Source organism: Chrysochloris asiatica, unplaced genomic scaffold, assembly GCF_000296735.1.
Source record: "Chrysochloris asiatica unplaced genomic scaffold, ChrAsi1.0 scaffold00140, whole genome shotgun sequence".
Lineage (NCBI taxonomy): Eukaryota > Metazoa > Chordata > Mammalia > Afrosoricida > Chrysochloridae > Chrysochloris > Chrysochloris asiatica.
The window spans coordinates 495,897-518,446 of record NW_006408658.1 but is presented as its reverse complement, the minus strand read 5'-3'; the positions used below and the strand labels follow the sequence as shown (position 1 = coordinate 518,446).

General features: G+C 43.5%; 1 protein-coding gene across 1 annotated transcript; it reads right to left on the bottom strand.

Annotated features, from left to right (window-relative positions):
• Positions 1 to 1,123: 1,123 nt before the first annotated feature.
• Positions 1,124 to 13,608, bottom strand: LOC102820936 (NADH-cytochrome b5 reductase 2-like). Its single transcript, XM_006870293.1, has 9 exons — positions 13,411 to 13,608; positions 12,447 to 12,590; positions 11,995 to 12,067; positions 5,156 to 5,262; positions 4,713 to 4,842; positions 4,032 to 4,115; positions 3,320 to 3,405; positions 2,134 to 2,233; positions 1,124 to 1,296 (listed from the first exon to the last, which is right to left on the bottom strand). The coding sequence occupies exons 1-9, from the start codon at positions 13,606 to 13,608 to the stop codon at positions 1,124 to 1,126; spliced, it is 1,095 nt and encodes a 364-aa protein (XP_006870355.1).
• Between the last annotated feature and the right edge of the window lie 8,942 nt (positions 13,609 to 22,550).

Here is a 22,550-nt window from a genome sequence, read left to right as displayed (position 1 = left end):
CCACCCCCCGGTAACATACTAGAGCAAAAGTATCATCTTGTCTACGCACAACAGATGACGATAGTGGTCATGTGTATCATTTAGGCTTAGCATGATAAAGGATTTAAGGAACCTTCTGGAACCTAACATTGCAAGTTGCACAGTTCTGTGTGTAACCACCATCTACAGCCTTACCTCAGTGCCTAGCATTTGTTTTTGTTGCAACTCTGTATAGGATTTCCGAAGAACAGCTGGTGGGTTTGAACTGCCAACCTTGCAATTAGTTCAATGCTTATCATACAGCAACACATAATGTGCATACCCTGTTTACCTCCATTTTATATTCAAAACTCAGGGAGTCTAGGAAGGATCCCTGGAGCTCCCTTCCCCTTGGGTTTGTTGTTGTTAAGTACCGTGGAGTCAGTTGCAACTCATAGCGACCCTGTACAGGGTTTCCGAGGCTGGGAATCTTTACGGGAACAGAATGCCTCATCTTTCTCCTGCAGAACTGCTGGTAGTTTCAAACTGCTGACCTTGTGGTTCACAGCCCGACTCGTAACCACTATGCTACCAGAGCTCCTTTCCCCTTGGGTTTCCTAGTGCCTTAATGTATGTGTTTTAATACTATTCCCATTTCCAGGCTCCCTCCAGAAAAGGAAGAGTCTACCTGGGGGTGCCGGATCTTAAAAACATACAACACTTTGGAGAGGTTACTGGGAGTTGGCTGTGACCTCACTAGGGTGTTTGTTTTGTTTGTTTAATTCTTTGGCACATTTACCAATTCTGACCACCCCCACCCTACCCCCCTGGCATGGATAATGCAGAAGCCACTCACATGCAGGCCAGGCCAAGGCTCAGGGGCTATTTGCTTTGTACGTAAGTTTATTTCACCAAACCTCTTTAAAAGGTACTGAAATGGAACTTCTTCAAGCCTCCCCAAGGAAGGAGTCCTCAGAAGCCACCTTGTCTCCAACCCTTGAGTCCACCTTCTTAGACCCACACATAAGAGAGATGGGTACCAGTGTGCATGCCCAAATGTACATTAGGAGGCCCTTTGGAAAACACTGCAGTTCAGCATGCTACAACCGAACTCACTTTGAAGCAGGTAAAAGGGACCAGGCAAATTGGTTAAAAATGGGATGTGTTAGTAGGTGAAAATCATGTCCTTGGAATAGCCCAGTTTCTCCAGGTTCGGGTGAACAACTAGCTGGATCATGAGGGGTGGGCCACACACCAGGATGAGTGTGGCCTCCCCAGGAGGAGGGAGATACTCCTTGACCATGTTGGCAGTAATGAGGCCTGAGTCATACCTCCAGCCTAAAATCAAGCAGAAGCAGTAAAGGGCTGTGGGGGCAGCAGGGTGAGTCCTCCTTCCCCTAAAGCCAGACAGGAAGAGGCAAGGCTGTTCTACAAGGCTTATGAGTCTGCTCTACTTACTGGCCCTGAAGAAGCTTGAGAGTAGAGGACTTGGATCCCTGGCAGCCCTCTGCAGTACTTACGCAGATCCCAGGCTCACCTGCTGGGACTCAGACCCCTGGAAGCATTGGTGAGGATGGAGAACACGACACAGAGGTGGGATGTACTAAGGTGTGTGTGATTTATAGACAGATCGGCCAGGTGACCCCTTTGGTTGAGCAATGAGCTGTTTGACGGGACTGGTACCAGTCGCTGCAGTATGGGAGAGATGCATCTGAAGAGGGGGCTGTGTGGGAATGGGGCGGGTACCATGGTTGCTGGGTGCTTGCTGGGGCTGCAGTGGCTGGCTGGGAATCAGTGTTTGAGGGTTGCTGTCCAGGTGAAGTGGGTGGTGAAGGTGAGCCTCCGTGAGCAGTGATGTGGGTGGGGAAGGAAGAGTGCCCATTCTAGATACTGTGTAGATTAGCACATCATGTGCAGTAGTGTGTGGACATGAAGTGTGGCCCAGTGGCCCTGTCTGCACATGAATGCAGTGTGTGTGGTACGGCTGGGATAACAGACAGCTGGTCTGAATTGCCTTCAGAAACAGATAACCTAAACTGTCTCTCAGTTCCTACATTTACCCCCATGTGGAGGCAGAGCCCCAGGCTTCAGATCCCAAGTCTAGTCATAAAAACAAGAAAAAATAGGGTCCAGCCCCTGAGACAGGTCAAGGGTTGGGGACTAGTGAGCTCATACCACTGGGAGGCCTGTCCAGGGTGTACCACAGCTTGAATTGATCTGAATGAGTTTTGGTAATCTCTTCAAGCTCCACTCTCGCCAAGATATCTTCCTCTGTCTAGAAAAGAAGCAACGTTAGGAACATCTTCCAGGGATACCCTGCTTGTTCCCCACACTGAGCAGATCAATCAGCACACACTTGCCCAAGTTGCCATTGTAGCTTGAGTGCCTACGAAAGACTCAGGGACAGCTGCTGCTGTTCTATAGAACCTTCTCACCCGTGGATGTGGGACTGAAGGGTAAACAGTTCCCACAGAGCAGGAATGACTGCCGGCCAGCTGGAGTTATGACACAGGCCAGACTGGCTTCATTCGGAAGTCCTGACCAACCCACCTGGCACATGAAACCCAATATGCTTTGTGCATCCACAGGATCTTTTGCAGCGAATGTAATAGACTAAAATAATGATAGAGTAGAATAGGACTGAAGATATGGGAAGAGGAAAACAAAGTTAGAAGCCTCAGTTAGGGAAAAAGGAGCCAAAGTCAGAAGTAAGGTGTCATAGGCTCAGAGATGCTGCACAGAAGATCTAGAGTTCATTCAAATGCTTCAGAATTCCTGTCCCAGTTAATCCCATTTTGGAGATACTAAAAGTGATCAAGCCTAAGGACAACATTATCACTGTATCAGTTACAATTGTGAAAACTGAAAACCACCTGAATGTAAGAAAATACTTTAGTAAATGATGTTGCAACTTGCTATACACTCATTTGTAAAGAGTTTTAATGAGAAAAAAAGTCCTCTGAGGTAATGGTGATATGTGACTGTCAATATACAGCATACACAGAAAGAAGACTGGAAAATATGTAAGAATTTATCAGGGATAAAATGACATATTTTCTTATGTTCCATATTTTCCAGAATTTCTACTAAGGACATTGATGATTTTATAGTGGAAAAAAATCTATCTATCTATCTATCTATCTATCTATCTATCTATCTATCTATCTATCTATCTATTAAGAAAGAAATAGTACTCAGGGTTGGCTGGAGTAATGGAAGAGTTAAAATAAAACTAAACAAAACCCAAGTGGGCCTGAACTCAGCTTCTCGCATAGCTCCCACTGGGCACCCCCACAGCCATGGGCCCCAGTTAGCAGGAGCTCACTCACTGTCAGCTCAAGGCGGATTCAGCAGGACTGACCTGGTTGGCAAAGATGAGGGCCATCTCAGTCTTGTCCCGAGGGTTCTTGGTGATGTTGCGAATGAGCTGCAGCATGGGCGTAATACCTGGAACACAGTGGGCAGGCGAGAGGAAGCTGGCATGTGCCTGTGGGTCACTTACACTTTTCTCAGTGTGGACCCCAAAATTCAAAGTGGGAAACAGTTCTGCATTTTGGTTTTTCCCTTCTGAAGCAATAATAAATCCAAAGCTCGGCCTCATTTTAACATAGCAAGATGGAAAGCAGGATGGCGAAGCCCCTAACTGTGCCTTGGGGTGAGTCATTTACCTGTCTGAGCTGTTCTGCTTCTTCATCTGTAAAATGGAATGAGGACATGTGATCATTTAAAACGTGCCTACTATAGTGCTAGGCACATCATAGGTGCTCCTTAAACAGTGCAGTCTCTTCTTTCAGGTGTTCAGCTCAACAGTCAGATTTCAACTGAATCCAGGAGCCCTTGCAGGGGACCATGGATGGTCCTGCCCAGCTTAGTTATGCTCCCTAGCTTCACTTGAGAGACTCAGATGGCTCCCCAACAGCTGCCATGTTGGTTGAGGGGTATAAAGAGTCAGCTCTGTGGCCTGTCCCTGACCATGAGTTCCTTCCCACAACAGACATGGAGAAATCTCTAGGGTCAGGTGACACCAACGTGAAAAAGGTCTCAGGACTCACCCTGTGGATGATGCCTCTTACCTGTGCCCCCAGCAATCATTCCCAGGTGACGGACCCGTTTTTTTTCAGGTTCACTTTTTAGGTCTGGTCTGACTGCAAAATTCCCTGGAAACAAAGAAGATGTTTCTGGCTTCTGTAGCGCTGTCTGAGAGCCTGCAAAAGATCACTGGGCTCTCTGGGAGTCACGCCCACGATAGGGATTGACTGCACCATTGTAAGCCACAGAAGCAGGCCAGGGAGGCTTCCTCAGCCTCCCAATGCACTGGGGCACAGAGTGGGGTCTCCTCAGAATCACTAGCCTTTTTCTTAAAAGGCAAGCTGAAGTTACTACGAGCCTCACAGAGCACTCTCACATACCTGCAGCAGTGAGTAAGTACATGAATGTGGAACCCACACAGCCATCATTTTCCAGTACTATTAGATGCCTCTTATGTGTCAGGCATTGTGCTGGACATACAGTGATAAGGAGACACAAAATCAGCCCCAGGCTTTAATGAAGCTTACAATTTTAGGAAGTGAATGTGTGAATGAATGATAGGTGTGGTTGTAAATTAATTTGTGTATGAATGAATGAATGGAAGACTGAAGACTTTAGGTCTTTAAGGAAAAGATTCAAATCAAAAAAGTTTTCTAGATCAATGGAACCACCCCAGGAAATCTTCTCCCATACAGATGGAGACTCAATGTGAGCGCCCCCAATACCTAGACCATGGTAGACCAGGCACCCCGTTGGCCCTCGAAAAAGCATAGTGTCCCCTATTTTCATATTCTCCAAGTATTGAGTCATCTTCCCTCCTTCAGGATACTTAGGGTGTACATTTTTGAAGTAGATCTGAAAGACAAAATCGCATGGTTTTCAAATCCCCAGATGTGAGGTCACCGCCACACAACTCAAAATTCCATCTGCCACTAGAAATTCTGTCTAGAAAGTCTTCGGTGCTCCCAGTTGATGCAAGCAATCCTTGAAGACACCTCTAGGCTAATTGTAGCTCCAGTGTTAAATGATACTGCAGGAAAATCCAGTCTAGGGCATGTGTCCCACATGTGTCCCTCAGAAAAGAAGCTGCCCCTCCACTCCATCGCCTTTAGTTCTCAACAGGCTCCATGAGTTTAAATCAGCTGAGATATTGGTTCCCATCATTTACCTTTATAATGAAGTCCACAAAGCCTTGGTCATCATCACTGGAGACAGGGGTGTAAGCCCTGATCACCAAATCATCATCAATTTTAGCCAAAAAATGGACATGATTACCTATAGAAGAGGACTCAAATGTAAGTCTGAGCATGGTCAGCCTAAAGAGGGTGTAGAAATCCCATACGTGCTGAACTTCAGTGAGGTGAGTGCATAGTGCATGGTTAGAAGGGGTGGATCACCAAGGGAAGGAGCCCAGATTCAGGATGTCCATACTTGCCCTCATCACTACCCTGAGCAAGTCACTTCACCATTCTGGGTCTTAGTTTCTTCATTTGCCCAATACGATGTTCTGCCCATTATCCCTCAATCATAGTGTAATTAGGAGTCCTGGTGTGGTGCTGCACGATAATGTGCTGGACTGCAAGGTCGGTTTGAACCACAAGATTGGTAGTTCAAGCTCATCAGCTGCTCCTCAGGAACCCTATAAAGGGTCGCTAAGAGTAGGAACTGACTCAATGGCACTTAACAACACAAATAATGTAATTGTGAGTTCCGGGTACAGGGAGCCTACTGTCAATGTGTGCTTATTGTGTTAAAGTGCTTTGTGGAGCAAGAATAGCCAAATTAAATTGGAAGGCTATATATTAAAAATTATAGGAAAGAATGTTTATTGAAATAAACTATATTGCCTTAACAAACTCATTTCTTAAACCAGATATATCATTGAGGTCTATGAATAAACCATGGGTCTGGCATCATAGATATTACAGAGCTACCAGATTTGAATAGCCATGGACCAGAGTTCTAGCAAAAGCACTGTCTTCCTGGTTCATGGCACAGTTGTAGAGCAGCAGTGAAGTTTTAAACTCTGCAAGGCAGAAGTGACTGATTCAGGTGTAACCGCACACCTATGACTAAAAATTCCATTCATCTAAACTGGAGACTTCAGTGACGAATGTCATTAATGTTGTTAGGTGGTTCCATCGAGTTGGTTCCAACTCATAGCAATCCTGTATATGGTTTCCAAAGAGCAGCTGGTGGGTTTGAGCCACTGACCTTGTAGTTAGCAGTTTACTGCTTATCCTACAGCACCACACCAGGACTCCACAGGAAGGGCAAAAGCAGTTGTCAAGAGATGATATGAGCTAGAGGCAAGAGAAGCTCCCTGTTAGAGTTTCTGAGAAATTAGAAACTGTAAAGGCAGGAAATTGACTAAAGTAAATGGAGCAGATATGCAAAAAGATATATTGGCAGAGACAGACAAGAAGGAAGACTACAGGAAGGACAGAAAGAGGAGGGGGCTATAGAAGTACAGGTCCTACAAGTTGAGTCAGGTGAAAAAGCCAGTCTTGGAGGAGGTCCTGGAGCCTGAGGCACAAATCCTCTGGGTGAAGAAAAGAAAGGCTCAATGACCTGGCTGGCCACCAGGGATACCCAGGATTACGTGCCTCAGAAACTGGACACGTGCAGAGAGTCCTGGTGCATTCAACCTGGACTTGGCCTGGCTGTGTACCTAAAGAAAATGGATTGCATTGGCTGGTCCCTCAGGCCCCATCTCTGAGCCTTCATAGGAGATTCCCAGAAGTTTCTAACATACCGTGTTCCACTATTTTTGCAGTGCCTACACCAGGTGGGTTCCACTACTCATCGGACAGTTTGTCATACTGTGGTGGTTTCTGTGTGATGCTGGAAGGTAGGTTACCAGTATTTTAAATACCAGCAGGATACACCCATGGTGGACAGGTTTCAGCTGAACTTCCAAACTACAACTAGGAAGAAAGGTGGTCTACTTCTGAATGTTTAGCCACTGAAAACCTTATGAACAGCAACAGAACACTGTTAAATAGCACCAGAATATTGGATATTGAAACATTATGAATAGCACCAGAATACTGTCAGCTATCGTGCTGGAAGATGCCAGATCCTCAGGTTGGAAGGCACTCAAAATACAACTGGGGAAGAGCTGCCTCCTCAAAATAGAATTGACAGTGATGTCACAAATAAAGCTTTCAGGACCTTCATTTACTCATGGGGTACAATTCAAAATGAAGAGAAGCAGCTGAAAACATCCATTAATTATCAGAACATGGAATGTAAGAAGTATGACTCAAGGAAAATAGGAGCTGTCAAAAATGGAATGCATAAAGATCAATATCCTAGACTGATACGGGCCATTTAAAATCTGACAATTGTATGGTTTACTATGCCAGGAATGACAAATTTAAGAAGAATGGTGTCATATACATCATCAAAAAGAACATGTCAAGATCTATCTTGAAGCATAATGCTGCCAGTGATAGGATAATATCCAAGTGCCTACAAAGGAAGATCGAATAATACCACTATTATTGAAGTTTCCCACCAATGACTAAAAGTCAATGATAATGAAATTGAAGAATTCTACCATCTTCTTCAGTTTGAAATTGATCAAACATGAAATAAAGATGTACTGATAATTACTGATGATTGGAATGCAAAGGTTGGCAACAAAGAGGAGGGATAAGTAGTTGGAAAGTATGGCCTTGGTGACAGAAATGATGGTAGAGATTACATGTAGAATATTTCAAGACTATTGATTTATGCATTGCAAATATCTTTGTTAAACAGCATAAAAAATGACTATACACATGGACTTTACCAGATGGCATACATAGAAATAAAATTGACTACATTTGTGGAAAGATACAATGGAAAAGCTCCATACCATCAACAAAAATATCATCAACCAAAACAAGGTCAGGGGCAGGCTGTGGAAAAGACAATCAATTGCTTATATGCACGTTCAGGCTGAAAAAATTAAAACAAGTCTATGGGAGCCAAAATTTAACTTTAAACATATCCCACCAGAATTTACAGATGATCTCAAAAACAGATTTGATATATTAGACACTAAGGACTGAAGACTTAAAGAGTTGTGAGGTGACATCAAGAACATCATATAGGAAGAAGGCAAAATGGCATTAAGACAAAAAGGAGACAGAGACCAAAATGGATGTCAGAAGATTCTCTAAAGAAAATGGAAGAAATGAGGAAGTAAAAGAGCTGAAGAGAAAACTCCAAAGGGCCACTCAAGAAGACAAAGTCAAGTATTATAATGAAATGTGCAAAGGCCTGGAGTTAGAAAACATACTCAGCATTTCACAAGATGAAAGAACTGAAGAAAAACTTCAAGTCTTGACTTTCAAAATGGAAAGATTCTACGAGGAAAAAATGAATGATGCAGAAAACACCAAAAAATGATGGAAGGAATAAACAGTATTGTACCAAAAAGAAAGAAACAATAACCTTTTCAAGAGGTAGCACATGATCAAGAGTCAGTGGTACTGAAGGAAGAAGCCCAAGGTGCACTGAAGGCATTGGCAAAGAACAAGGCTCTGGGAATCGATACAATACAAATTGAAATCTTTCAACACACTGACACAGCACGGGAGGCACTCACTCATTTATGCCATGAAATTTAGAAGACAGCTACCAAGACAAGTGATTGGAAGAGATTCCTACTAGTGTCCATTCCAAAGAGAGGTGACCCTACAGAATACGGAAATCATTGGACAATATCATTACTATTACATGCAAGTAAAATCTTGCTAAAGATAATTTAAAAATAGCAGTTAGCCAGAGGTTCAAGCTAGATTCAGATGAGGATATGGAATGAGGGCTATCATTGCTGACATCAGATGGATCTTGGCTGAAAAAAGCAAATACCAGAAAGATGGTTCTCTGTGCTTTATTGACTATACAAAGGCTTTGGACTGTGTGGATCATGACAAGCTAATGGACAACATTACAGAGAATTTATATAAAAGTGAATAAATATGGTTAATAATAATTATACAATAATATTTAATAATAATAATAATTAAAAATATTTATTCACTTTGTATGCTGAGTAAATAATCTGAGAAGCTGGATTCAATGAAGAAGAACATGGCATTAGGGTTGGAGGAAGACTACCACCAACCCGCAATGTGCAGATGATACAAGCTTGCTGGCTGAAAGTGAAGAAGACTTACAATACTAACTGGTGAAGATCAAGGACCACAGTATTCAGGATGGGTTGCACCTCAATGTAAAGAAAACAAAACTCAATACTGGACTAAAAAAATAACATGATGATAAATGGAGAAAAGATTGAAGTTGTCTAAGAGTTCATTTTGCTTGGATCCACAATCAATACTCATTGAAGCAACAGTCAATAAATCATACTATGTATTGCATTAGGCAAATATGCTACACAAGTCCTCTTTGAAGTGTTCAACAGCAAAGATTTCAATCTGAGGACTTAGGTGCACTGGATCCAAGCTATGGTATTTGTAATAGCTTCATATGCATATGAAAGTTAGACAGTGAATAAGGAAACCCATGGAAGACTTGCTGCATTTGAGTTATGGTGTTGGAGAAGAATATTAAAAGTATCAAGGACTGCTGGGAGAACTACAACCAGAATGCTCTGTGGAAGCCAGGATGGCGAGACTTTGTCTCTCATATATCAGAGGTATTATCAGAAGGGATCAATCCCTGGAGAAGGACATCATGCTTGGTAAAGTGGAGAGTCAATGAAAAGGAGGAAGACTCCCAACAAGATGGATTGGCATAGTAGCAGCAGCAATGGGCTTAAGCTTAACGTTTGTGAAGACGGTACAGGACTGGGGAGTGTTCGTTTTGTTGTGCATAAGGTCAGGAAGTTGTGCATTAGTCGGCATCGACTCATGTACCTAACAACAACACACTAGGTGGGTTATACATTAAGCTGCTAACTGCAAGGTCAGCAGTTTAAATCCACCAGACGCTCTGCAGGAGAAAAATGTAAGAGGCTTTCTGTTCCATAAAATCTTAGAAAGCCTGTACAGGGTTGCTACGAATCAGAATCAACTTGATGGCACACCAGCACCACTACACCAGGACTACCCAGAAAATGGGTGAAGGCAGGTGCTAAGAAATTCAGTTTCTTGGAGTTTTTCACTTTTTTAAGCTTCTTTCCAACATTGCTGGCCCCACAGGCCAGACAGAGTTCTGGAAGGCACCTGACACTGAGCTCTGTGGATGCAGAGGCAGAAAGGAAGCAGTAAGGAGGCTCAAGGCCGAAGCTGGCAGCCTGCTGTGTGACTTCAACTTATGTAGGTGAGGTCAAGGTTTCATCTTATCCAAGTAGGTCACGGATTAGGATCTCTAAGTGCTGTTGAGTCAGTTCAGACACATAGCAACCTTGTATAGGGTTTCCAAGGAGTGGCTGGTGAGTTTGAACTGACAACCTTGCAGTTCAAACTGACTTGGCGGTCTAGCATTTATCTTACAGTGCCACAGAGGTGTTTATTTATTTATTTTTACCTTACAAAGACTGGCACTGTAGGATAAGCACTGGTCTGCTAACCACAAGGTTGGTGGTTCAAACCCACCAGCTGGTCCTTGGAAACCCTATATATGGTCGCTACAAGTCGAAACCAACTTGACAACATTTAACAAGACTGATTTCAGTCATCTGGTGGTGCTACAAACTAGAAACAGGGTAAGTCAGAACTCTAAGATTGCTAGGCTTAGTTTCCACAACGGCTCTCCTCCTACTATGGGTCTAGGGTCCCTGCAGAGAAACCATATGGTAGGTAGGGAAAAGACACCTGGCTCTTAGCCTCCAGACCGCAAGATAATAAATCTGTTCTTCGAAGGCACGTACTTGTGTACTTGTGATTACAGCAGCACCAAGAAACAAAGACACCTACTGTGTGCACAGAATGTTTTAATTTCTAAAATTTTACATCCATCTATCACTTTCCCTTTACAACAGCCCAAGGGCCTGAGAAACTGCCTTTCATAGACTGAGGCTCAGTGCGGTTGAGGGACTTGCCTAAGGTCACGCAGCCAGAAGCCTGGGATGAGTTGTTGTTGGTGGTGTTGTTTTTAACTTTTTATTGTGAATTGGATGAAGGTTTACAGAACACATCAGTTCTTCATTCAACACTCAATACACATTTTGTTTCATGTCCTTGATTACAATCCCTACAATGTAACATCACTTATCCTACTTCCTCCCTGTGTTTCCATCCCTTCACCTTTCCTACCCCTTCTTGCCTTCTGAACATTGTCCTTGGGCAAATGCTGGCCTTTGATCTCAAATAGTTGATTATTTTAAGGAGTGTCTACCTCTCTTGGGGAGTCCTGGTGTGGGTCTGCAGGTTAATGCACTGACTGCAAGTTCAGTTTGAACCACAAGTGCCCGCTCCTCAGAAATCCTATACAGGGATCACTATGAGTCGAAATCAACTCAGTGGCACTTAACAACCACCACCTCCATTGGAGTAACAGCTTGCAAACCTCAAGGTCCATGGATTGAGCCCGCCAGACACTCTGAGGGAGAAAGATGAGAGGCTTTCTGTTTCAGCAAAGACTTAAAAAGTCTCTGAAACACTATACAGGATCGCTAAGGCTCAGAACTGACTCAAGGTATTTAACAAAAAGACATCCTGGTGTTACTGCTTACTTAATAGATCTGTCTATTGTGTGGCTGAAAATTCAGCCACAAGGGTGCGTCCAGGTCCAGACCTGAAGGGTGATGCAGGAGTTCCTCCAGTCTCTATCCAACCTCTAAACCTGGTTTTTACAATTTTGATTTTTGCTTCACATTTCAGGATAAGATATTTGACCTTCTGGCACTAGCCTCATTTCTGACTCTATGTTCACTGAGGTATCCCTTTTGTGTGGGCCAAACTGAACCATGAGCAAAGGGAATATACTACCTCCAAGCCCATCTTCTCAGCCCCTTGAACTCTTATGGTTCTAGCTGTGTTTCTGCTGGGAATAGAGAACCTAGCCCTGCAAGACCCAATGCTGATGACGGCACCAAACCTCACTCACCTACAGGGATCCCTAAGACATGGGCTGTCGAGGGCAGGCCAAAGCGGAACCTCCGGGTGTTGTGGTTGATTTGCTGTTGAAACAGAAAGTTCAGAGATAGATTCAGTTAGCTTTCTAGAAGCCATGCTGGGCCATCCGATGCCTGGGGAAGGAGTTTAATTTGGTTGTTGTTGTTGTAAGTGCCATTGAGTTGGTTCTGACTCATAACGACCCTGTATAGGGATTCCGAGGAGCAGCTGGTGAGCTTGAACCACCAACCTTGCAGTTCGAACGGCTTTGCAGTCTGGCGCATTAACCCACAGCGCCACACCAGGACTACTATCCCAGTAAACACAAACAAAAGGAGTGGGGAGCAAACTTGAGGCCATGAAATGTCTAACTGCCCTCCTGTCAGCCAGTACAGACCCCAAGACTCTTCTCACCCACTGACAAGGGACAGGGTAGACCATTACCTCTTTCTCAATCAAGGGCAGAGGGTACTTGGTTTCAGGGTCCTGTAAGGTGACAACCTTCCTTCTCCTTGAGTTCTTGGTCTTCAAGGCCAACATGAGCACCGTCAGCCCAATAACAGTGATGGCGAGGAGAAGGGATGGGTCCTAACCAGACACAATGTGAACAGAGCAGCTCAGCTCTTGCCTACTCATCAGCAGGGCACCCAAGTTATTAGAAGAAGCTGAACTATGCCTGAAAGAAACTAGGCAGAAAGAAAGGTCCTAAAAGAGAAAACAAGTAAGCCTGATCAGAGGTGGAGAAAGTTCAGGCCCTGTGAACCATGCCAGGCACCTGACTAGGCAGATGGTATGAAGATCACCAGGTCCCCTTCAGCCTGTCTGCTTTCATCTGGACCACATGTAAGAGAATCCATCCCCTCCTTGCTACGGAAGGGATGAAGGTCAGTTTTTGCTCTGATTATCATGGCTTTTAAATACCCAATTTAGAAAGGATACCGTAGCCCCCAAGGACAGAACTGGAACGGAGGGCTGTGAGCTGGACAATGCATCCTACCAAGGACAATGCATCCTACCAAGGCTGCCTGGGGATGAATGGGCTCAGCTCTCCCAATTCCCAACTCAGGCCTGGCTAGGTTAGGAGTGGGGTGAGTAGTTCTTATTCCGGGTGACCTTAGCGTCTCCGTGCACATCAACACTCTCAGAGCAGGCGAAGGAGGCTTGGACATTCACCAGTCAGAGGCTCGGCCAGCTTCCAGGCTTTAGTCCCCTAAGCACCAAACACTCAGTTCCTCTAGGCTAATTCCCGACCCTAGTCACATCTAGGAAAGATTCTGGAAAATTTGCTCTGCCTTCTCTTAAAGCCAGTGGAAGAGAGGTGGTGGTGGTGGTGGTGGTTACATGCGGTGAAGTCGAGGGGATCCTTATTCTCCACTCCCAGCCCAGCCTAGCGGGGTCTGTGCCCTACTCCCCGCCCTTGCCCTTCTGGGCCCTCTTCAGGATCTCTGCCCTCGGTCCCCGCACCCATCCCGACTCCCGACGGCCGGCCAGACTTTCCCTGCTCCAGGCCGCCTCGGTGCGGCCCCGTACCTGAATCCTCCTCCCTTGCGCCCACCCGACCCGGCGCGGCTTCTGCTGAACCCACCCGGAATGAGATGCCTAACATGCCGTCGAGCTGAATCTGGCTGAGCGGGAGGAGGCTGGCCAGCTGACGCGAGAGCGGCTCCCTGCAGCGCCACCTGGCGGCCGGGAGAGCCTGGGACACCGGCGGGGGCCAGACCACCAGCAGCAGTAGCCCCGCAGCTTCCCGACCTGCAAGGCACCTCCCCGAGGGGGCGAGCGAGAAGGTTCTTTCTCCGGTGAGTTTGACCTTCGCCTAGCCCGGCTTCAGGACCGCGCAGAATTCAGGGGCTTCCACTGCTTAGGGGCTACCCGGCAGAGAGCTGGAGGCTTCCAAGTTCCTGGTGAAACATCCCTTTTTTATTACATGGTCCCATCTCCATTCTTATCTTCTCCCTGCACACTCAGAGCCGCCAGGACTGCGGCATCCGTCCCCTGGACTTGTTTAAATAGTATCAAAGCGGGAGAAAGGGGCAGTGAGTAATTAGAGAAGGCTAATCCTGGGAAAGGACAGGGGAAGTCAGATCCTTTCGGAGAGGACAGTAACTGAGCTCTTCCTCGGAGCCTGGTGCAGGGCCAAGAGTCTATGGGAGTGGGATCTGGGTGTGTGATGAGTTAAAGACATTCATTCAAAGAGCTCACTCATTCTTTCTTTCACTCACGATTGGTGGAGAGCAGTGACACGAACCGATACTGACGGATGGGAGGCGGTTATGGGGGGTGTTCTTCACAGTGCATTTCAGAACCTTGGTGTCCCCTCCCCCTCCCCCACGGTTTATGGATTACCAGACTCCTCCTCCTGTTCTGCGGGAGAAAGATGAGGCTTTCTGCTCCTGTAAAGATTTACAGCGTTGGAAACCCTGTACAGGGTCGCTATGAGTCGGAACCGACTCCACGGCACATAACAACAACAACAACCTCCTTCAGAGTGAGATTGAAGCCAATAAATAGATTCCAACCCAATTCCCAACCACACACCACCGCTAGGGAACACCTCCTGTAGGGAACACCTGCAAATGCCAAATATTCATGTCGGACATCTTAATTTGTGACTATCTAATGAGCATGGAGCTGTAAGCACTCGACCCCAAGGTGGGTGCAAACTCACCAGACGCTCCTAGGAAACCTTATGCAGAGTTGCTATGAGTCGGAACGGACTCAACGACATTTAACAACAGGAACCGTAAGAATAAAATGATGCACAGTGATCTTAATTTACTTTACTAAATTGCTAATGAGGATGAGCATCTTTCTTTTGTCTATTTCCAGCTGAATTTCTTTTTCTGAAAAAAAAAAAAAAAGCCTATTTGTGATTTTTTGTCCATTTTTCTATTGAGTTGGTCTTTTCATATCGACTTTTACAGTTGTATGTATGTGTGTGTTTTAGATACCATGCTTCTCTAAGTTTGCAATTTCTCCTTCCTTCCAATCTACCTTCTTTCTTTCTTTCATACTTTATTTTGATGATATATCCTGATGTATAGGGATTTATAATTGTAATGCAGTCAAATTTGTCAGTCTGTTATCTTAATGACCAGTGCTTTTTGGGTCTTCCCTATCCTTATTCAAGGCCATAAAGATAATCTATATTTCCTTTTGAAAAGTTTTAAAGTGTTTCCTTTACAGTGCAATCTCTCAACCACCTGAAATTGATTTCTTCATGTGATGTGAGGTGAGGATCCAGTTTAATTCTTTTCACATGGACAATGTGTTTCTGTATCATTTATTGAATTGACTCTCACTTGCCCAGTAGCCTGCAATACCACCTCTGATATGTATTTATCAGTTTTCATATAAGAGGGGACTTCAGGAAGTCCATGGAAATATTCCAGTATGGTTAAATTCCAATTTTCCACAAACTTTGTTGACAACCCCTTATATGTGTGAGTCTGGTTCTGCCTCCCTATCCTCTTACGTTGTTTTAGTTACCCAGCCGGTGCCAATATCATCACATTGTTGTAATTATAATAGTTTATGTTGTTGTTGTTAGGTGCCATTCAAGTTGGTACCGACTCATAACGACCTTATGCACAGCAGAATGAAACACTGCCCGATCCTGGGCCAACCTCACTACTGTTGCCACACTTGAGTCCATCGATTCTGCTACCTGGCCAATCCATCTCGTTGGGGGTCTTCCTCTTTTTCTCTGACCCTCCATCTTACCAAACATGATATCCTTCTCCAGCGACTGGTCACTCCTGACAATATGTCCAAAGTATGAGAGACAAAGTTTGGCCATCCTGGCCTCAAGGAGCACTCTAGCTGCACTTCTTCCAACACGGATCAAAATGAAATGGAACACATCAAAATGAAACGGAACACATATACATCAATATCCTAAGCATTTCTGAGCTGAAATGGACTGGTATTAGCCATTTTGTATCCAACAAGCATAAGGTTTACTATACTAGGAACATCAAATTGAAGAAGAATGGTGTCATATTCATCATCAAAAAGTTTTCAAGTGCAAGTTTGAAGTGTAATACTGCCTATAGGATCATATCTATATGCCTGCAAGGAAGACCAACTAATACCACTATTATGTAAATTTACACACCAACCACTAAGAACAGTGATGATGAAATTAAGGAAGTCTATCAATTTCTTTAGTCAGAAATGGATCAAACATGCAATCAAGATACATTGATAATTCCTGGTGATTATGATGCACAGATTGGAAATAAAGAGGAATGGTAAGTAATTGGAAAATATGGCCTTGGTGATAGAAATGATGTTGGAGATCGCAGGATAGAATTTTGTGAGACCAATGACTTATTCATTGCCAAGTACCCTTTTCAAACAACACAAAAGGTTCATGGGCCTCAACAAATGGAATACATAGGAATCAAATTGACTACATCTGTGGGAAAAGATGGTTGAAAAACTCAATCTCATTAGTAAAAACAAGGCCGGCTGCAGACTGAAAAAGACCATCAATTGCTTATAAGCAAGTTCAGGCTAAAGCTGAAGAAAATGAAAACAAGTCCATGAGAGCCAAAATATGACTTTGAGTATGTTCCATCTGAATTTAGAGGCCATCTCAAGAACAGATTCAATGTATTACATGTTAATGACAAAGATGAGATGAACTGAACTATACAAGATGAGCTGAACTATACAAGAAGAAAGTAAAAGGTCATTTAAAAGACGGGAAAGAAAGAAAAGACAAATATGGATGCTAGAAGAGACTGAAACTTGCTCTTGAGCATAGAAAAGCTAAAGTGAAAAGAAGAAACCAAGAATTAAAAGAGCTGAACAGAAACTTTCAAAGGGCAGATCAAAGTATTATAATGAAATGTGTAAAATCTGGAGAGAGAAAAACCAAAGAGAAGCACACATTCACCATTTCTCAAGCTGAAAGAACTGAAGAAAGCATTCAAGCCTCGACTTGTAATATTGAAGGATTGTATGGGCAAAATATTGAATGATGAAGAAAGTATTTTAAAAAACGATGGAAGAATGCATAGTCACTGTACCAAAAAGAAATATATGATGTTCAACCATTTCAAGAGATAGTATATGACTAAGAACTGATGGTTTTGAAGGAAGAAGTCCAGGCTGTACTGGAGGCATTGGCAAAAAGCAAGGGTCCAGGAACTGACAGAATTCAAAGTGAAATCTTTCAAAAAACTAATGCAGCGCTGGAAGCTCTCACTTCTATACGCCAGAAAATTTGGGAGACAATTACCTGGCCAACCAATTAGAAGAGATCCATATTTGTATAATCAGTATATTAAACAATATCATTAATATTACGTGCAAGTAAAATGTTGCTGAAGATAATCCAAAAGTAGTTGCAACAGTACATTGACAGGGAGCTGCCAGAAATCCAAGCTAGATTCAGAAGAGGACTTGGAGCAAGGGCTATCATTGTTGGCACCAGATGGATCTTGGCTGAAAGCAGAGAATACCAGCAAGACGTTTGTTATTGCTGGTGGTGTTAGTCCCATCGATTTGATTCTGACCCTTAGCGACCCTATGTACAACAGAACAAAATACTGCCCCGTCTTGCACCAACCTCACAATCATTGTTAAGTTTGAGCCCATTGCTGCTGCCACTGTGGCGATCTATCTCATCAGAGGGGTCTCCCTCTTTTTTGCTGAAGTATGAGAGATGAAGTCTGGTCATCTTGGCTTCTAAGGAACATTCTGGCTGTACTTCTTCCAACACAGATTTGTTTGTTCTTCTGGTAGTCCATGGTACTTTTAATATTCTTCTTCAAAACCATAGCTAAAATGTATCAATTTCTGCAGTCTTCCTTATTTATTGTCCAACTTTCACATGAATAGGAGGCTATTGAAAATACCATGACTTGGGTCAGGAACATCTTAGTCCTCAAACTGACGTCTTTGCTCTTGAAAGATGTTAACTTGTGCTTTATTGACTATGAAAGGCTTTTGACTGTGTGGATCATGACAAACTATGGATAACGTTATGAAGAATGGGTATTTCAGAACATGTAATTATGCTCATGAGGAATCTATACATAGATTAAGGTATTTAGAATGGAACAAGGGATACTGAATCAAGAAACATGTATGCCAGGGTTGTATCCTTTGAGCATACTTATTCAATCTGTATGCTGAGTAAATAATCCCAGAAGCTATGTTATATGAAGAAGAATATGGCATCAAGATATATGGCATCAAAGGCCCTGACATTTGAAGGAAGACTCATTAACCTGCAATATGCAGATGAGACAACCTTGTTTGCTTTAAGAAAAGAGTATTTAAAATACTTACTGATGAATTACAAAGACATAGAAGATCATACAGTCTTCAGTATGGATTGCATCTCAGTGTAAAGATGACAAAACTCATCACTGGACCAATAAATAACATCATGATAAATGGAGAAAAGATTGAAGTTATCAAAGACTTCATTTTGATTGTATCAGCCATCAACACTCAGGGGAGCCACAGTCAAGGAATCAAATGACATATTGCATTAGGTACTGATGTTACTGCTGTTATTAGGGGCCGAGTCAGCTCCTGCTCATAGCAGCCCTGTGCACAAGAACAAAACACTGCCTGGTCCTGTGGCATCCTCACAATTGTTGTTTGAGCCAGTTGTCTTTCTCTTTTTTGCTGACCCTCCATTTTAACAAGCATGATGTCTTTCTCCAGGGACCAGCCCCTTCTGATAACATGTCCAAAGCATGAAGTCTCTCCATTCTGGCTTATCAGGAGATTGAAACTGTCAAATACTTCATTTTGTTTGGATTAATAATCAAATAAGTAACAGTCAAGGAAGCAAATGACATATTGCATTAGGTAAATCTGCTGCAAAAGACCTCTTAAAAGTGTTAAAGAGTAAAGATATCATTTTGAGAAGCAAAGTGTGCTTGGTTCAAGACCTGTCATTTTCAGTCACCTCACATGCATATGAAAGTTGGGCAATGACTAAGAAAGATGGGAGAAAAATCAATGCATTTGAATTATGGTGTTGGAGAAGAATATTAAAAGTACAATGGACTGCCAGAAGAATCAACAATTCTGTCTTGGAAGAAGTGCAGCCCGAATGAAGAAACGAATGAGTTCATCTCTGCTCCATTTAGACACTGCCTGATGCATATTAGATGAGTACTTATTGACCCGTGGGAAAGGGACAGTCCCTTTTATCACTATTCTGTTCCATTTCTGTGCTTAACTTATCTCCATAAAACATATCACCAAATGACATGCTAAGTATTTTATCTGTTTTTTGTCTTTCTCCACTAGAATGTAATTCCATAACCACAGGGATTGTCTTATCTGTTTTAACACCTGTTATGTAAAGATTTACAACCTCGGAAACTCTGTACAGGGTCACTATGAGTCGGAACTGACTCCACAGCACATAACAACAACAATATGGTGTGGCAAGGAGCTCTGGTAGCATAGAGGTTACGAATCAGGCTGAGAACCACAAGGTCAGCAGTTCGAAACTACCAGCTGTTCGTGGGAGAAAGATGAGACTTTCTGCTCCCGTAAAGATTTACAGCCTCAGAAACCCTGTACAGGGTCACTATGAGTCGAAACTGACTCCATGGCACTTAACAACAACAACAACATATGGTGTGGTGCTGTGGGATAATGCGTCACACTGTAAAGTCATGTGAACTGCAAGGTCAGTGGTTCAAGCTCACTAGCTGCTCCTTGGAAACCCTATACAGGGTCGCTATGGGTCAGAATCGACTTGATGGCACTTAACAACAACAATATGGTGTGGGGAGTCCTGGTGTGGTGCTGTAGGATAAAGCACTGGACCACAAGGTCGGTTTGAACTGCAAGGTTGGCAGTTTGAATTCACCAGTTGCTCCTCAGAAACCCTACACAGGGTCGCTGTGGGTTTGAACTGACTCAACGGCGCCTAAAGAGAATAACATATCAGGACACTGCCTAGCAATTGATAGGTGATCAGTAAGTCTTGCAAGAATGAGCAAACTTTATTTTCTCCAACTGAGCCTTTACTTTTGGCTTTGGAATCCAGAGGCACCTCACTTTCTTCTTGGCCTTTCTTTGTAGTTTGCCCTTAACCTTCTCATCTTCCCTATGTAGTATGTCAGTGGAGTCCTGGTGTGGTACTGTAGGATAAGCACTCAATCTCAAGGTCGGTTTGAACTGAAAGATCAACAGTTGAAACTCATCAGCCACTCCTCAGAAACCCTATACAGGGTTGCTATGAGTCTGTGCTACCAGAAAAAGCAGGTAGTACATTAGCGTAGTGGTTACAAATCAGGCTACAAACCTTAAGGTCAGCAGTTCGAAACTACGAGCTGTTCCGTGGGAGAAAGATGAGGCTTTCTGCTCCTGTAAAGATGTGCAGCCTCAGAAACCCTGTACAGGGTCACTATGAGTCAGAACTGACTCCCCGGCCCATAACCAACCAACCAACCAACATTTTTATTAATCCTTGCAATGAGATAAAAGACTCTCAATAATTTTGAGAGGGCAATGAATCCTTTTTTTCCTCAGCACTCCTACACTATGGGTACCCTTGGTGCTGTGGGATAAAGCACTGGAAAGCAAGGTGTGTTTGAATGACAAGGTCGGTGGTTCAAACTCACCAGTCGCTCCTTGGAAGCCCTATATAGAGTTGCTGTGAATCAGAATTGACTTGAAGGCACTTAACAACAACAAATGTGCTCAAATGCTGACTGGATTTAAGCTCATTTTTTGGTATTTTTTTCTGTCTCCTGAAATAAGCTGTGAACACATGGCTCTCATATCTAAATCCCCAGTTTAGTAACAGAGCTTGGCAAAGAGGAGGCCCGCAGCAAATGTTTGCTAGAAAAAAAAAAAAAAAGAGTGACTGTTGTTGTCACTTTTTAAACAGATGAAACTGCATCCCACCAGCCTCCTTTACTGCTGAGTCTTCCCTGGGGGAATGGGAGCCCCTGCTAAGTCAGTGAGTGTTTGCTCTCTAAACTATTTTCATGCTGTTGTGGATTTTTCATTAGGTTTTTACCTTGAAATTTATTTATTTATTTATTTCTATTTTCCCCCATGAACAAATGACCACTTCTTAGGTCCTTATGGGTCGCTATGGGTCGGAACCTGAGTCAACAGCACTTAACACAACAACAAATATGTTTACATCCTAATCTGCAGAATCAGTGGATATTACTTTATGTGGCAAAGGGACTTGGCAGATGTGATTCAGTTTAGGATGGGGTGGGTCTAATGGAATCACAGAGTCCTGGTAATAGGGACATGGGAGATGATAATTTGGTGGAAGCAGATTAGAGGGATGCACCCTAAAGATGGATAAAGGGACCACAAACCAAGGAATGCAGGTGGTCACCAGACACTGAAAAAGCAAAGAAATGGATTCTCCCTTCAATGCCTTTAGAAGAAACCAGCTCTGCCTACACTTAGATTTTAACTCACTGAAACTGATTCCAGATTTTTGGGCTGGCAGAGAATAAATTTGTGTTGTATTAAACATTTTACTTATGGTGTTGGAAAAGAATATTAAAAGTATCATGGACTACCAGAAGAGCAAACAAATCTATGTTGGAAGAAATTATAGCCAGAATGTTCCATGGAGGCCAGGATGGTGAGATTTCATCTCTCCTATACGCGTAGTGGTTACGAATTGGCCTGCTAACCTCAGGGTCAGCAATTCGAAACTACCAGCTGTTCCGTGGGAGAAAGAGGAGGCTTTCTGCTCCCGTAAAGATTTACAGCCTCAGAAATCCTGTACAGAGTCGGTATTAGTCGGAACCGACTCCATGGTGCATAACCACCACCACCACTTCAGACATATCAGGAGAGACTAGTCCCTGGAGGAGGACACCATGCTTGATAAAGTGGAGTGTCAGTTAAAAAGAAGAGACCCCCCCTCCCCCAATGACATGCATTGGCATAGAGGCAGCAGCAATAGGCTCTAGTGTAATAACACTTGTGAGGTTGGCACAGGACCGGGCAGTGTTTCATTCTGTTGTACATAGCATCACTATGAGTTGAAACTGACTTGATGGTACCTAACAACAACAACAAAACCACTAACTTTGTGATAATTTGTAACAGCAGCAATAGGAAACTAGTATACTAAATAAACTATTATTTTTGTTTCTTAGGGTTGATTGGTTTATACTTACAAAAAAAACCAAAAACATTTCTGTGACTTGGACCACAGGAGGGACCCAGGAGGTCCCTTAGTTCCAACGTTCTCATTACTATAGTGGTGGCTCTCTTTTGTAATGTAAATGACTTTCTTCAGCAGCTTCCTGCTACCTGGCTACATCTTCAGCTTATTGTCTCTGACGGTCACATGGCAGCTACCCACTCCTTCTCTTCCTCTTCACCCTGGATTGAGCCTGTGCTTTTTGCATTTTGCAAAAATGTCATTCTGAACAAAGAAGCTCAGTTGTTGTTGTTGTTAGGTGCCGTTGAGTTGGTACTGATTCATCGATCTTATGTACAGCAGAATGAAATACTGCCCAATCCTGGGCCAACCTCACTACCGTTGCCACGCTTGAGTCCATCGGTGCTGCTACTTGG